The sequence below is a fragment of the Acomys minous genome (genome assembly GCF_964271855.1).
Source record: "Acomys minous genome assembly, chromosome: 11".
Taxonomy (NCBI): Eukaryota; Metazoa; Chordata; class Mammalia; order Rodentia; family Muridae; genus Acomys; species Acomys minous.
The window spans coordinates 1,003,709-1,020,251 of NC_140492.1; the positions used below are offsets into that span (position 1 = coordinate 1,003,709).

General features: G+C 49.0%; 1 protein-coding gene across 4 annotated transcripts in view; it reads left to right on the top strand.

The window, feature by feature from the left end:
• Positions 1-15,139, top strand: part of TMPRSS2 (transmembrane serine protease 2) — a 38,420-nt gene extending 23,281 nt beyond the window's left edge. For all 4 annotated transcript variants that reach the window (XM_084800416.1, XM_084800415.1, XM_084800414.1 and 1 more), the window contains 9 exons: positions 1,766-1,892; positions 3,813-3,923; positions 7,471-7,514; positions 8,900-9,068; positions 9,682-9,857; positions 11,062-11,157; positions 11,829-11,971; positions 12,402-12,554; positions 13,661-15,139. In XM_084800416.1, coding sequence (XP_084656542.1) covers positions 1,766-1,892; positions 3,813-3,923; positions 7,471-7,514; positions 8,900-9,068; positions 9,682-9,857; positions 11,062-11,157; positions 11,829-11,971; positions 12,402-12,554; positions 13,661-13,672 — 1,031 coding nt within the window. In that variant the 3' untranslated portion in view covers positions 13,673-15,139. The remainder of the gene's footprint in view (positions 1-1,765; positions 1,893-3,812; positions 3,924-7,470; positions 7,515-8,899; positions 9,069-9,681; positions 9,858-11,061; positions 11,158-11,828; positions 11,972-12,401; positions 12,555-13,660) is intronic.
• Positions 15,140-16,543: the final 1,404 nt, after the last annotated feature.

Consider the following 16,543-nt stretch of genomic DNA (forward strand, 5'->3'; position numbering starts at 1 on the left):
TGATCACATAGCCCTGTTCATGTGCTTTTAAACTCTGCAGAAGGGTTATGATGCAGGATGTGTCTTGGCAGCGGAGTCTCTGGTGTGGCACTGTTTTACTAGGTTCTTCTAGTGAACTCCTCACCCCTTGGGTGACCCACCAGTTACCTAGGAGTCTGCTCCGCGTTGGCCACGCTCACCGTTCTACCCTCTGACTAGTCCTTTGAATGCTGGGCTATGCAAATCTCTCTGAGGACAAGATCTGAGTAAGGAAGAGCCTAGCTGCATTTAAATGGGTTCACTCTTTAAGTGAAAGAGCTGATGTCTTTTCAAGCAAAACGTAGACAGACAGTTCAGCATTCATGTACTGATGCTGGGGCTCTTGTCAGGGCCCTGGGTGCTCTGCCAGGGTCTAGGATATAGATGTGAGAGCAATTTGTTCAAAATGAGACCCTGATGGGGACTTGGTTTTGCTCTGTATTTTATTCATTTTTTTAATAAGTGAGCTATCATTTATAGCCTCAAAATTGGTTTTCTTGGGGGCAGTATTTGTTTGTTTGTTTGTTTTGAGACAGGGTTTCTCTGTGTAACAGCTCTGGCTGTCCTAGACTTGCTTTGTAGACCAGGCTGGCCTCCAGAAAGGAGTGTGCCACCACACCCTGCTCAGTCAAAACTGTCCTTGATGAATGTCTGAGCCGTGGTTTTTATACATTTGAACATGAGCAGCCCCCAATATAGTTAGTTGAGGAGTATGCTTGATAAGGTCCTTCTGTCTGCCTTGGTCTGGTCCTAAGAAATTACTAATATCCATGCTTTTGCAAATTAAAAACATTTAGAAAAGTATATGTATATGTGTTTCTGAGACATATGCCACATGAGTGCAGTGTCCCAGGAGGCTAGAACAAGAGGGCATAAGATCCGTAGAGCTGCAGTTCCAGGCTGTTTTAAGCCAACCAACATGGGTGCTGAGAACTGAACTTGGGTCCTCTACAAGGGCAGTATGTGTACTCTTAGTGGCCAAATCATCTCTCCAGCCCTCTCTAGCCTAGAAATGTCATATGCTTGAGGTTGCCTAATCTGTGGGCCGCTGTGATTTTATTTCAGTTTGTGTCATGCTTAAAAGGCCCATTCATGTAGTGGCTCCTGTCAGAGCTTTGTTCCCACTGACAGCTGAATGACTTTCCATTATGTCACTTTGTTGGGGCATATTTCCACCCATGGTGGTCCATGTGTCAATCCATGGTAGTCACTAGTAGGTCATGGGCCATTGTGAAGAATTTATGTCTGAATATCAATTTGGAATTCTTTTAGGATTATTATTATTATTATTGTTATTATTATTATTATTATTATTATTATTATTATTATTATTATTGCAGTGGAGATGCCGGGAAGTGAACCTGGACCTCATACATACAAAGCATGCTCTCTACCACTGAGCTACATCCCCACACTTCTAGAATTATTTTTTTTAAATATATTTTTTAAAATTTTTAATTTATGTGCTTTGGTGTAGGGGTGTCAGATCTCAGAGTGACAGACAGCTGTGAGCTGCCATGTGGGTGCTGGGAATTGAACCCAGATCCTTTGGAAGAGCAGGCAGTGCTCTTAAACACTGAGCCATCTCTCCAGCCCCTAGAATTCTTTTATTTGAGGAAACAGGGATTTATGGCTCCTCTTTGTGTGCAGCCATGGCCTTAGGAAGAAGCTGTGGGCACACGGGTAGTGTGCGGGTAGAACAGCACCTGGAGTTAAGGATTCATAGAGCATCTTTCTCCTCGTACAGTTCGCCTCTATGGACCGAGTTTCACCCTCCAAGTTTACTCATCTCAGAGGAAAGCCTGGTACCCTGTGTGCCAGGATGATTGGAATGAGAGCTACGGCAGAGCAGCGTGTGAAGACATGGGCTACAAGTGAGTATGGTGCCCCAGGAGGGACACAATGCTATCACAATGACTCTGACAGTAGACATGTAAAGACCCATCTCTCCAGCTCTCTGTATGGACCAGGCACTGGATGCTGCAGACACTTGTCACCTTCCAAAAAATGGCTCCTGCCACCAGAGGGCAACCTCAACACCCCGACACTGTTGACCTAGGCTCCCTGTCTTTCCTGGCTACTTGGGAATGTTCATGTAGTGCTGGGGTGCTGGGAGGAGAGACACAGGATAAGGGCAACGTGGCTTCCTGTCCTTGGAGTGTGTCAGATGAGCTGAGCCTTTGTTCTGTTCACTGTAGGTGGGAGCCACTGAAGGCTTTGGGCATGGAGGAGACCCAAGCAGAGTCGCACTTAAGAATTGCTTTCTGCTGGGCGCTAGTGGTGCACGCCTTTGATCCCAGAACCCAGGAGGCAAAGGCAGGTAGATTTTGGAATTTGAGGCCAGCCTGGCCTACAGAGTGAGTTCCAGGACAGCTAGGGCCACACAGAGAGACATGCTCAAAATAACAACAACAAAAAAGAAAGGAAGGAAGGAAGGAAGGAAAGAAAGAAAGAAAGAAAGAAAGAAAGAAAGGATTTCCTCCTTTGTGCAGCAACCAGGGACTGTGGGCAGGACTGACAAGGAATATCTTACTTCCTGGCCAGTGGTTCCAGCATTGCCTGTGTCTTCTGCTATAAGAAAATTTGAAGCTGGATACTTTGTGGGGAATGGGGTTTATTTTAGCCCACCACTCTAGAAGAAATCTGAGATCATGTGTTGGCTTCTGGTGCAGGCCTAGTGCTGTTGCACCTCATGGTAAGAAAAGTGGGAGCGCTGATGAGCATCTGAGGGGACTGGATCTGCACAGGACGACCTACTCTTCAGAGACTTAAGTCAACCCCTTCGTGGCAGTGGAGTTGCTGTGACACAAATGTTACTTAAAGTCACCATTGCCTCAACAACTACTGAATCAGTGTGGATTTGGAGCAGATGGATCAGGTCCAAATTATGGCTCTTGTGAAGACTGGCAGGCCTTATGCCCAGGAAAAGAGTTATGGCTTTAATGAGGATTTCTCTGCCACCCTATGGAACTGGGTGGCTTAGTGGGTTAAGTGCCTATGCAAAAGCTAGCCACGGAGGCAAACTGTAACCTGAGTAGTGGAAGGCAGAGACAGGAGGATCTTTGGGGCTTGCTGGCTAGTCGGCTTAACTGAACTGATGAGAGCCAGATTCAGTGAGAGACCCAGGCTCAAAGTTTAAGGTAGAGGGGACAAGAAAGATGGCTCAGCCGTTCAGGACACCAGCTCCTCTTCCAGAGAAACTGAGTTCAATCCCCAGCACCTACATGGTAACTCCAGTTCCATCTGGCCTCTGAGAACACTAAGCATAAGTATAATGCATAGACATATATGCAGTCAGGCACACATGTAAAATATAACAAAATACTTTTTTAAATACAAAAAATAAGGTGGAGAGCCATTGAGGAAGGTGCTCTGTGTTGACATCTGGTCTCCACACACACAAATATCATCTTGTGACTCAGAGTTTTTGGGTACACAGGGATACTCCTGTATCCAGAACCGGTGGGGATTTTATCATGGGGCCGACTAACATCTGCACACTTTATCAGGCAGTGTGTAATCAGGTACCCTTAGCATCCTGTTGTCCCAGCTCACCCTGGGTCTGAAACAGTGTTGATGGAAGACTCTAAACTTCCAAATCAAGGTTTCTGCGTTGCACAATGGTTTTCACGTGGCATGGCTGAATTTGAATTTGGGTTTTGGTTTTTAGAGCACTCAGGTGTCCCTTCTACTGCAGCCATCAACCAAGGGTGGCTTTATAATGTGGAGAGTGCTCTCTGAACTGATACGCCTGAAGAATTATTTTCAGTAGTATTTTCTGTCTTTTTTTCCAGGAACAATTTTTACTCTAGCCAAGGCATACCAGACAGCAGTGGAGCAACGAGCTTTATGAAGCTGAACGTGAGTGCAGGCAACATCGACCTCTATAAAAAGCTCTACCACAGGTATGGAGGGCTCCGCTGACTTGCAGAGTTTGAGAAGGACGAGGAGGAGAGCCCACAGACACTGCCATCCTGCGTTCATTCCTCTAGACTGTATTCTGGGTGGGGAGTGAGCTCCACACGGGGTGGAGGTTAGCAACCTTGAGTTTACTCTTAGCAACTGTGCCATTTTGCCATTTTGGTTTCACTCTCTACTGTCTGGCCTGCTGTCAGTAATGGCTAACACTGTGAAGTGAGGTTAGACTTTTGTCGTTTTTGTTTGTTTGTTTTTTATTCTCCGGACACTGGGAGGTATATGTACTGTGCTAGGCTATGTGTTGGTTGGCTTTTTGTTACTATAACAAAATGCCTGGAGCAAGCTGCTTTATAAAGAAAAGGGTTTTGGTTTTGCTTTTGCTTTGTTGACTCATGCTTTTAGAGACATATGGCATGGCATGGCTCTCACAGGGTCCCAGAGCCACATCTTAGTATGTCAGGAACATTAAGCTCTGGGTCGCCTCTGTTTTTGTTCTTATGAAGCCACCAGAAGTCTTTCACAGAGACTCCCCGATCTCATGACTTAATTTCATGGAGCCCCACCTCTGAGCATCACAGTTATGTCAAGGCTCTGTTCTCTCTCTCAGTACCATGGACATAGACTCTGGGGCCTAGTCTCTGGCATAAACTCAGAGGGACAAACTGTATGGCACTGTCGCATTGGGCACCAGGAGTCCAAGAGACTTTCTGGCCTTTGACTTTAACCCATGACTGGCAATGAAAGGATGCCATATGAGCAATGTTTTGTTTGAACCCTGGTGGGAATGGCTAGTTTAATAAACATTTGCAGTACCCTAACCACAGATCATAGGGTTTATGGGTGAGCTGTTGGGAGTTTGGAGGCGACATAGACCACCAACCATCATTTGTGCATGCATGACATTTCAGGGCCATTGCTCTTCTCTGGATGTTTTTGATATTGGGGCCCCATGATGTCTTTGTGCAGAGACTTCTCCCAGATTTTCATTGCTCCTCCCCGGGTGCCTCCGCTGCCTCTAGGGCCAGCTGTCAGGTACTGCCTGTGAGAGCTGGAGAACTGATCACTCGCTCCACCTCTCTACTGAGTCACTTGTTTTCCTGGTGGCCACCAACCAGCATGGCTTGTCTTAGTGCCCTGCCAGGTGTTCCATCCAGAGAGCAGGGCTTAGCACAGACGGCACAGTGCTTTTTGTGAGTTGAGTGGCTCTTGTCGGCAAGTGTGGAAGAAGAGAGGGGGTGCAGGCTGCTGGTGCAGAAGGGGGCACAGCAGAGAGGGGTAGCCTCAGGCTGCCAGCCTAGGTGAGGGCCTTCACAACTGCAGAAGTGGCTGACAGGAAGCTATTGTCTACTATTGGGCTTCTTAAACTTGTGACCTCTTTTCACCTGAGAAAAATTCATGTGACCCCAGGCATACAGGACTATAAGATAGGTATACACACAAATCAAATGTTTGCTGGTAACAAGTCATAAAGAAATTTATCTTCAAACAGTTCCTCTGTGTACATATGATTTAAAGACTAAAACGAACGTGTAAACTAATGAGATGGACACATTTGTTTGTGTAGCACAATATAACTTAAAAAGATGCAAATTCACTTACATACACAGGTGCCTGCATTCTGCAATTAAACATGAATGTTTTATACACAGAAATGAGGCATCTCAGTAACATTATACAGCTCAATGCACATAAAAGTCTAGTATCTCAAGCGAGGCATTTGCGGAGGCATTCACTGGTGCATACGGCCTGACTGTGTGTGCAGTACAAAGTACCCATGGTCTGTGTTCAGAGCCAAGGCTTTAGTGACACCATAGGACGCAGAAGCACCGTCTTTGCAATGCTCCCTTCTTGGGGCTTCTCCCTGGTAGCCAGGACAGGTGATGGTATAATGGTAGCTCCTCATTTGGGGTTTGGAAAAGTCCCCATTCAATGTGTGCATGGGTATCAATGAGGTGGGCTGCTCCGTGTGAGGCTACCTGTCCAGGTTGCCTCGTGGGACATCAGGGTTTGGGAAATCAGCTGTTCCCACAGAACCATACCTGGCAGTTGATGCCATCAGGGCACAGGGCTGTGGCCTCTTCTCTGCACCAGGACAATGTCTATAGGACAAATGCACTGACTGTTTTTTTCTCATGCTCAGCATGATGTTTGACTCCCAACTTGGTCCCTGGCAAAGTATTCATTGTGTTGTCATCTGTGGTTTCCATGTATAGCCATCTAGGGAAATCAGAAGTTTCCAGACCACTTTCTGATGACACTAGTGGATAGCTGTTCATTTGTTTGTTACAGAGTCTTGCTATGTAGCCCAGACTGGCTCTGGAATGGTGATCTTCCTGCCTCAGACTCTTCAGCATTGACATTTTAGGTGTTTGCCATGATACCCAAGACTCAGTTGTTGTCAGACTCAGTTACTGCCTCCTTCTGCTGGCCTAGGCCTAGTCCCGGAAGCTTCGAGCCTCCATACAATCTAACCTAGGCCTAGAACATTATCAGACTCTGAGACTTACTGCTTAATGAGCTCACCCTTACTTGTTCTTTCTGAGCTCTGGGCTGGCTGGTTTAACTCAGCTGTTTTGACTCAAACTCTTCTCACAGCTGACTTATTCAATCTGGCTTCTCTTTGAGCCCTGAATTGCTCTGCTTGGCCTCAAACTAACTCAGTGATCTGCTCTAATCTTCTGGCTTCTTCTCATTTTTCTGGCTTGTTCCACCTTTTGCAACCCATCTGTCTGTTACTGTCCTAGCAAAAACTGCCTCTTAAGTAGTTTCCTTTTCCTCTCTCTTCTTGTGAGAGTTGGGTGTGTCCTGTTGTGTCAAATCTTCTCTGATTCATCACCTTTTCTGCCACTCAGTTCAACACCACTTTCAAACATGGGTGCTTCCTTCTCTATAAATGAACTTTACCTTCATTTGGGTTAGAGGTGTGTACCTCCACACCTGGACCTAAGCTTTTAGTTACCTGATACTTGTTGCATACGAGGCAGATCTGTTTGCACCGTCTCCTGGATTAAAGGCGTGCTTGTATTCCAGCCAGATCACATATACCTAGGTCTTTGGATGTGATCTCTTGCCAGAACAGCCATGTTCTGAATTAACAATCTCTACACCCTGCCCCCACCCCGCCCCCCCTGCCGAGCTGTCTCTCTGGCTCTTAGGTATACTTTCTATGCCTACATTGAAGGCCATTACATAGCATGACTATGGTTTGACTTCACATGTGCTTTAGCGTAAAATTTCCCACCAGAGGTATCCTGTAGGGGCTCCAAAGGTTTAAGAATTGGCACACCACAGATCAGCGGTCATTCTGAATTATTATCTTATTCTACCTGCTGGGAAATGACAGAGAGAGGGTGAGCATCATGCCCAAGGTTGTGTATCTGGATTTGAGCCTGGTACTCTGTGCCCACTATTTGCCACTGTCTCCATGTAGGCTTAGTCATAACAGTAGGATCCTTAGTGGTAGACAGGAGGCAACGCCAGGAGAAGACACTGCTGTCTCTCCCTGCTGTGGTAACCAGAGTTCCTTCTTTCCAGTGACTCCTGTTCATCCCGTATGGTGGTTTCTTTACGCTGTATAGGTGAGTACTTCCCAACGGTGCTTTTCTATGCTTCTGAGTAGGATCCAGTTTGTGGCTTTGGGACGTTTCTGGGTCTTGGGATATGGTGAGGGCAGGCATCCAGGAGCCGGCTGGCATGTGCCTGGAAGCCTCTCGCTCGTGCTGTGATCTCTATTTTGGAATTCTGCTGCACTGTAGTGTCTACTGAGGACAGGTGATGGCTGGACACTGACAGGCCTTGGTTTAAGTGCCACTATGAGGGAGGGGCCTTAGCAGCTCCTTCTCCATGAAGGAGGGATGGTTAGCAAGCTGTGTGTGAACCCGAAGCTTTTGCAGCAGTGACCAGGCCCAGGCCAAAGCCAGAGCTGCATCATGCAACTCTCTCTCTCTCTCTCCCCCTCTGTGTGTGTGTGTGTGTGTGTGTGTGTGTGTGTGTGTGTGTGTGAACTGCTCATGGGCCCCACACTAGGTAAATATAGATGGCCAGCCTAGACGTGGGACTTGAAGCCCACCTTTTATCAAAGAAGCTCTGAGACTCCTTAAGGTCCCCAGTAGGTATTGCACAGCCAAGAGAAAAGCATTGCTGTTAGCCCTTTCCCTGTGCCTCATGGGTATTTAGTCACTCAGAGAGGTACAGCTGTGGCAGTTAGAGAGTGCTCCCAGAAGTCCTGCCTCACACTGTGCTGAGATGCGCCAGGCCCGCTCAGTTAGGACCCCATGGTAGCCACTAGCTTGGGGACCTTCCAGCACATCACGTAGTCTCCAACATTTACTTGGCATCTCTCCACTGAGAACTTGCCCCACACCTGTGAAGTCTCTAGAGTTCCCCCTTCAGGCCAGCAGGGGCTGCTCAGCCTGGAGTAGATCTCCCTCAGTGTGAAACAACTGGTCAGAAAAGAACCCTCTGTTTCTTATTTCCTGGGGGCTCAGCCTTCATTCACCCCAGTTGCCCCTCACTAACCTCTTTGCTCAGCCCCCGCCTCCTCACTCACCTCACACATGACGTCACCTCCCTCTCATCTCACCTTTGTACCACCTGCTGAACCCCTCACTCACCTCACCCACCTTCAGCGCCATCTACCTCCCTCTTCTTTGCTTAGGAGTCTGGGGATGAGGAGCCTGTTACCCAGTACCTGCCCAATCCTGGCAGAGATCTGACGGAATCAGGTAGCAATAAGAATTAGCCAGTGCTCCAGCCAGGGAAAGAGTAGCCCCTGGGCACCTAGGACAGCTCTACCCAGCCACTTGCTTATTCAGAGGCAGCAACTGTCACCTTCCAATGGCCCCCCACAGCCTGGTGAGGCCAAGGAAAGGCAGCTGAGTGCGGCGCATATGGTTGCCTTTGTGCTGGGCCTGGTGTCTTCTGCTCTGTTGGCTGTCACCTGACATGTGCTTGTCGCCCTCAGAGTGCGGGATTCGCTCAGGGAGACGCCAGAACAGGATTGTGGGTGGATCGAATGCCTCGCCGGGAGACTGGCCCTGGCAGGTCAGCCTGCATGTCCAAGGCATCCATGTCTGCGGAGGCTCCATCATCACCCCGGAGTGGATTGTGACGGCCGCCCACTGTGTGGAAGAGTATGTCTGCATCCCGTGAGGTCTAGCATAGTAGGGTGGAGTCACATGGCCCAGACTTCTGGGTTTAGAGTGTGGCTCTGCCACCGTGTGACCTGCACCACGCTGTGTGGAAGCTCCCATGTGATCCACGGTGATCCACCTGCCTCTGCCTCCCGAGTGCTGGGATTAAAGGCGTGCGCCACCACGCCCGGCTTTCTTTTTCTTTTTTTAAAAAACTAATTTATTCAGATTGCGTCCGGGTTGTTATCCCCTCACTTGTATCTTCCCGTTACTCCCTCCCTACCACTTTCACCCTTTCCCCTCCCCTAGGTCTGTGACAGAAGGAGACCCTCCCCTCCCCCACCATATGATCACAGCCTATCAGGTCTCATTCGGATAACCTGCTTCCCCTTCCTCTGAGTGTCACCAGGCCTCCCCACCAAGGGGAAGTGGTCAAATAGAGGGCATCAGAGTTCATGTCAGAGACAGTCCCCACTCTCCCCACAACCGTGGAGAGCGAGCTGTCCATTGGCTAGATCTGAATAGAGGTTAGCATATGTATTTTAAAGCCTGTAAAGGGAGCACCTCATATCTGTAGTCCTGAGTTTCCGTGTGTGGTCACTCTGTCTTTCAGACCCCTCAGCAGCCCGAGATACTGGACTGCGTTCGCGGGGATTTTAAGACAGTCTTTCATGTTCTACGGAAGCAGACACCAGGTAGAAAAAGTGATTTCCCATCCAAATTACGACTCCAAGACCAAGAATAACGACATCGCTCTCATGAAGCTGCAGACGCCTCTGGCTTTTAACGGTATGTGAGTCTGGGCCCACTAGAGGGCAGTAGAATCCCTCAGTTGTGCTGGTCAGAGGCTTCAAACATTGTTCAGTGTCCCAGTGGGACAACATTCTCTCCATCTTAGGCCATCTGGTTGATAATTTGTAAAGATTACTGCTTTAAAAAACATCTAAATTACTTTTAAGCTTTTATTTTATGTGTATGGGTGTATGTGTACACTTGCCTACAAGTGCACCACTTGTGTGCCTGTTGCCCACAGAGGCCAGACGAAGCTGTCCACATTCCCTGGGACAGTTGTGAGCTGTCATGTGAGTGCTGGAATTAAACATGGGTCCCCTGAAAGAGCAACCAGTGCTCCTAACCACTGAGCCATCTCGCCCAGGACAACTGATTTTCTTTTCTTTTCTTTCTTTCTTTTTATTTTTAACGAGTATATTCTGAAAGCAAGATATGTTAAAATTGAACAATATAGACCATTAGCTTTTTTTAATGTGTGCTTTCTCCAATATTTTATAAACATAAAGGAATCACAGAAATGGTATTATGTGTTTTAAAAAGGACTTTAATAAGTTTGTCCATTAAAGAATAATCTGTTTGCGAGATAGTTCCCTTTTCAAAAATTGTATTTTAAAATTTGAGGTTTTGATAACGTATACAATATATTTTGATGGTGGGAGAGGGTGCCATGTGGTTTAGGCTGCTCCTGCCTCTGCCTCCTGAGTGCTGGGCTTACAGGCGTGTGCCACCACGCCCGGCTCGGCCATGCCTGGTTTTATGAGGGATAGAATCCAGGGCTTCGTGCATGCTGAGTCCTTTCCTTAGCTTCTTAGCACCCTCTCTCTAGTCCACACAGTAACATGGAGTGGTCTAGAGTCTATAGATGAGGACAGATCTCTCCTCCCCTGCAGTGCGTGCATTCAAGCTGGGGAGCAAGTCACACACTAAATAATAGCACATCACAAGTCCTTTCTGCCCCCCTGTCACATGAAGGCCTGCATGCTGGGTTTCAGAAGCAGAACCAGCTCCAGATACGAGCAGCAAATGTGCAGAGGATCTGCCTCACTTGCCAAGAAGCAGGGCCTGCCGGGTGGGCATGGGAGGTCCAGGACTCGTGGGAACCTGGATCCCTGGGCAGGGAACGTGCGTGGGACAGCCAGGGAGACGCCCACAAAGACCCTCTAGGCCTGGGTAACTCACCTTTTTGCTATTCTTTAAACAGATTTAGTGAAACCTGTGTGTCTGCCAAACCCCGGCATAACGCTGGACCTATCCCAAGAGTGCTGGATTTCAGGGTGGGGGGCCACCTATGAGAAAGGTGAGGCTTTGGGTCGCGGCACAGGGTGGCCTGTTGGTTTGCACAGTGGGACCTCTTCATTTAAATCTCAGCTCCATTATTCAGTGGCTGTTGACTTTGGACAATGTGCCTAAGCTATGTACCTTGCTTCCTCCGTGCCCCCCCACCCCCAATTGAATAACGGAAACGTTACCTTAGCCTTACCTAGCACACAGGAAGAGGGCTTGGTATTGTGGTGGACTGAGGGAGTATACGACTTACTTTCTCATCCCTGTGACAAAATTCTTGGCAGAAGTAACTCAAGGGAAGAAGTACTTATTGTTTGCACTTTGACAGTGCGGCCAGCAGTGTGGGCAAGCATGGTGTTGGAAGCATGAGATGGCAGCTCACGTATATATTGTTAGGGTGCAGAAAGAGAGAGGTGGATGCTGATGCTTAGCCCACTTTCTCCTTTTTATTCAGCGGGGGACCCAGCCCATGGACTGGTGCCACCCATCTTGCGAGCATTTTCCCTCATAGACACACTCAGAAGTTTGTCTCCTAGATAGTTCTAGATCCTTCCTGCCAATCAATGTTAACCATTACAGGGAGGGAGGAGGGGAGAGAGGTGTGTGATCGTCTCGTCTCCTTGGAGTGTGGGCTTCTTGAGGAAGATGCCCACAAGAGCTATTGACTGGAGCCTCTTTTGTTAGGGAAGACCTCGGACGTGCTGAATGCTGCCATGGTGCGCTTGATCGAACACACCAAATGTAACAGTAAATACATATACAACAACCTTATCACACCAGCCATGATCTGTGCCGGCTTCCTGCAGGGCTTTGTCGACTCTTGCCAGGTAACTGTGAGTTTTTAGTTCAGCCTTTGAGTGTGAGGCATGGGGTTCTACTGGTACCAGAGATGCCTCCCAGGAACACTGGGTCAGCTGGGCGCAACTGTGGGGAGGGATGGGAGGCCGCTAGCAGCATTTATACCTCTGGCAGAAGCCAGAACTATACACACACTATGGTCTCCAGAGAAGCTTTTGTTTGGCACAAGTGTTGGTATAGTAGTTAAGCTGTGTTCTGCCATGCATTTGCTAACAGCTAGCTGGCACGGACCAAGGTCATCTTTTGGGTGGTCTCTGTGACCGTTGGCCTCCTGCTGTGGAGACAGACCCACACCTGCCCTCACATATCCGGAGACTGTGTCCTTTCTGCATGGCTCGTGGTGGCAGCTGTGTTTTTAGTGTGCCTCTCTCTCCTCAGTAACCTGCTGTGTTCCCCCAGGGAGACAGTGGAGGGCCACTGGTTACCTTGAAGAATGGCATCTGGTGGCTGATTGGTGACACGAGCTGGGGCTCAGGATGTGCCAAGGCATACAGGCCTGGAGTATACGGCAATGTGACAGTATTTACAGACTGGATCTACCAACAAATGAGGGTAATGTCCTTGCTTCCTGGGCTGTCCATCTCCTCAGGCCTCAGGTCTGGGAAGAGTGCATGTTGGCAGGAAGCAGACACTTCCATGGCCTGAGCTGCTTCTGGAGTACCTTTCACGCCTCTGTTCCAGACCGCCCCAACCCCAACCCCAACCCCTCTGATTTCCCAATCCTTCTATACGCCTTGTCTGAGCCTGTGGTGGGTGCTGTACACGTTGGGGGAGGGGCACTGTCAACCTCCCTGGCCATCCTGCCAGTGCTGATGGCAGAACTGGACTTATAGAACCCTCTTGGCTCTGCATTTTAGTGCAGGGTCAGCAGGGTCAGGCACCCACGCAGCTTTCACCCACTTACATACGTGGGTGACGGAATAGTCCAAATGACAGTCTTCCTCAAATGAGGTCTCTTGAGGGGCATTACTTTTATGTTCAGCAGGTGAGGGGTGGCTAGAGATCTCAAGTTCACTACTTAGGTCCAGGGGAGGTTGCACAGCGAGGGGGAAGCCTAGGAGTTCCCGTGAGCCTGCCCTCCTGCCTCATCAACACAACCTGGTGGGGCCCCAGCTGCTTCCATGCCAGGGGTCAGAATGATGGTGTGCTTAAGCATGGACTCATGGGAGAAGTTTCTACAGAAGGAGAATGTCTCCTGCCATCTGCCTGATAAAGAGGGGCTGGGACGGGGCCTCATCATGACACCTGACCATGCCTAATGCAAGTGACACCTGGGCTCAGGGTGTCACATCTCTGGAGGGGAAGTCCTCTCCTGGCAGAGGAAGAGTTGGGAATAAGCTGGACTATGCTGAGGGGCGCGAAAAAGAGGTTAGGGGGAGGGGCAGCCACTCAGCATGACCTTGAGGAAGGAGACCGCTGAGTAGGAGGGGACACCGCAGGCAAGAGGGGAGGACCTCATGAGTGACATCTCAAGGGAGAGCCAGGCCCGAGCCAAGCAGGGAAGAGGCCCACGTGCTTCTGTGCCTGTGGCCTGAGCTCCGCCTGCAGAAGTCTGTGCAGCCTGGGCTCAGACTCTGGCTCTCTCACGTCATTAGGGGGAAAAGACAGCTTTGTCAGTCTTTGGTGAGTAACCTCATCTCTTCTTCCTGTTTGCACAGGCGAACAGCTAATCCAAGTGGCCTTTGTCCTGACTACCTTTGTCTTCAACACTCTTCTGCAAGAAAATCGAGGGGCCGATTTTTTTGACTCCCTGTGCACAATGTACTTTTTGAGATGATTCAAAGGGCATTTTACTTTTATTAAACCATGACTCGTCTGACTGTGCTACATGGTCCTGCGGGGGCTTCAGTGCCCCACACCCCCAGGCCACTTCTGCAGCTCCCTTCCAGAAGGGATGACCGGATCCTGATGGGTTTGGCCACACAGGGCCAAATGCAAAAGAGAGTGACGCTCTCCTGCTAGGACTCCGTTTTGGCTCGTGCTCAGGCCTCTTTTTGATAAGTAAAGAACTGTGACCTCTGATAGCCTGAGAAAGCAGGGAGACCAGGCAGGGGCTTGGGCCCAGGGACAGACACCTTGAGAGAGAGCTACCTGTCTCCTGTGGCCTAGCTCTGCTGTGCAGTTTGGGCTGGTCCATAGTATAATGACTTCATCAACAGCCTGGGTAGTCATGGCTGGGAGGAAAGGGCTTGCTCTTCTGCATGTTGACATGACACTCAGTTCCGGGGGTCACCTGGCCTTTGACAGGCTGAGGGCCTACGCAGAGCCCTCAGAGAAAGAAGCTAATGTCAGCATGTCCCCCTTGCCCACCTGTCCCTTGGGTGAGCTCTACCTGGTGTCGTTCAGTCTGGTTCTTGGCTCTCTGCCACTGTTTCTATCAGCCTTTCAGAGACTAAAATTTACTTCTTAGCCTTGGCAACAGGCAGGGCCTGGAACCCGATGGAGTCTGTGTATTTCAGCTAGACACCTAGGGCCTGAGGGACATAGAATCAGGGACTCGTGGCTCCAGTCCCCTTGCTTCTGGGTCACGTTTCTTCTCTTACTACCTCACTGCACCTGGAGAACGAGCCTGAATGAATGTCTGCAGTTCACCTGCATTTGGACTGTGCGATGGTGCCTCAGACGTTAGGCCTCTTCCTGATGGCTAGGTTGTTCTGTAGACTGGCGATGGGATTAAGTTCCTAGCTTGGGACAAAGATGAAAAAGGAGAGGTCATTGTCCTCTGCCTCTTCTGGCCCTGGGTGTAACCATGCCAGAGCTACTAAATATGAAGTAGGAGTGTCTTACCTGTGGTGCGGCTCTGCCCCCTTCCTTCTGCCTGTTCCTCCAGAAGGCATTGGATGGGGCATAGCTGAGATTCCACCTTTGCTGAGGAGGGCCTCTCACTCAGGCACTCCATATGCAGAAAACTTCCTCATGCTTCCTCTGGGAGCAGCATCCTAGATACTTTCTCAGGTGCAATGCTGTGAGGTACCTACGTCCATATGAGATGTGCAAGCACCTTGAAGTGTGAGAACACGCCCTCCTCAGCTCTCCCTGTCTGTGCTGTTTGTTGGTTGTTTCCTGCTTTGCGTCTGCTCTGAGCTGTAAGATTCCACTGTGAAATATATGAATAAAGTATATAATTTTTTTCATTATTTATCGACTCTGTAGTTGTGCCCCAGGGTCAGGGCCAAGCTACAGTTCCTAGCTTGGTAAGGATGCTCTCAGAAGACTAGCCCAGTTAACACTAGATGAATTTTAATCCAGCAACATGGCTGCTTGGCTAGGGAGTCACATCCAAAGAACTAGGTCTGAGTGATCTGGCTGGAATGCAGGCACTCCTTTAGTACACACTTTTAAGAGGCAGCCATGTTTGAAAGTTCCATTTAATTGAGGGGCAGGCAAAGTGAGGCATCAGTGAAAGCTTTAACAGAAGGAGTCAGAGAAGGATACTCAACTTCCACAAGTATATCACAGGAAATGGTGGTACTTAAGAGCTGAGCAGGGAAATTCAGTCGGTTGGAAGGCAGTTCTGTCAGCACAGCGAATGCAGTGCAGGGGACTTGAGTCCCTTTGTGAGTTCATGCAGTTCATTTCAGGGCAGTGGAGGCAGAAAAGGCAGAAAGCGAAAAGGAGCCAGATTAGAACAAATTGACAGCCAGGTGCGGTGGCGTACAATGTTAATCCCAGCACTCAGAGAGGCAGAGACGGGTGGATGGCTGTGAGTTTGAGGCCAGCCTGGTCTACCAAGTGAGTCCAGGATAGCCAAGGCTACACAGAGAAACCCTGTCTCAAAAAATACAAAAGGAAAAGAAGAAGGAGAAGAAGAAGAAGAAGAAGAAGAAGAACAACAACAACAACAACAACAACAACAACAACAACAACAACAACAACTTGCTAGAGTTAGTTTGAGGCCAAGCAGAACAGTTCAGTGAGAAGCTGAGAGAAACAAGGCTGAATCAGCCAGCTTGGGGAGGAGTTTGACCCAAAACAGCTGAGTTGAACCAGCCAGCCAGAGTTCAGAAAGAATTAGAAAGGGTGAGTTTTCAGCAGTAAGCTTCCAAGACAAAAATTACATCAGGCAAATAAAAGTTACTCTTACACTGGCAGGCCCTGGTTGGCCACTGTGTTGGACACAATCTTCCAATGGCTCCTGAAAGAGCTTTATCAGCTCCCCAACACAGCCTCCAAAGTCAGACTCCAAGAAACACCATTACCAACACACTTCACCCCAGCCCCTCCTTAGTCCTCCCTCACAACCCCTTGGCCCTGGAAAGCAGAACAGGCTCCTGGTAAAGCTTGTTAATGTCCACTATCCTGTGCAGACCCTCAGCTCTGGAGACACAGCTCCCGGCTGCCACATCCTCAGGCAACCTGACCTAGACAGAGTCCAGCATCTATACCCTGTGGCTTTCTTCCAAAGTCACAGATGGTTCATGGTGACATTGTTCACTCCTCTTCCCTGCAGTTGGCACTATGAACAGGGAAAGGGTGGATGTGGTCTTCTGCATAACAGCTGAAAGCCACTCTGCTTGGAGTTCTAGCACTTGTGTGTTTTG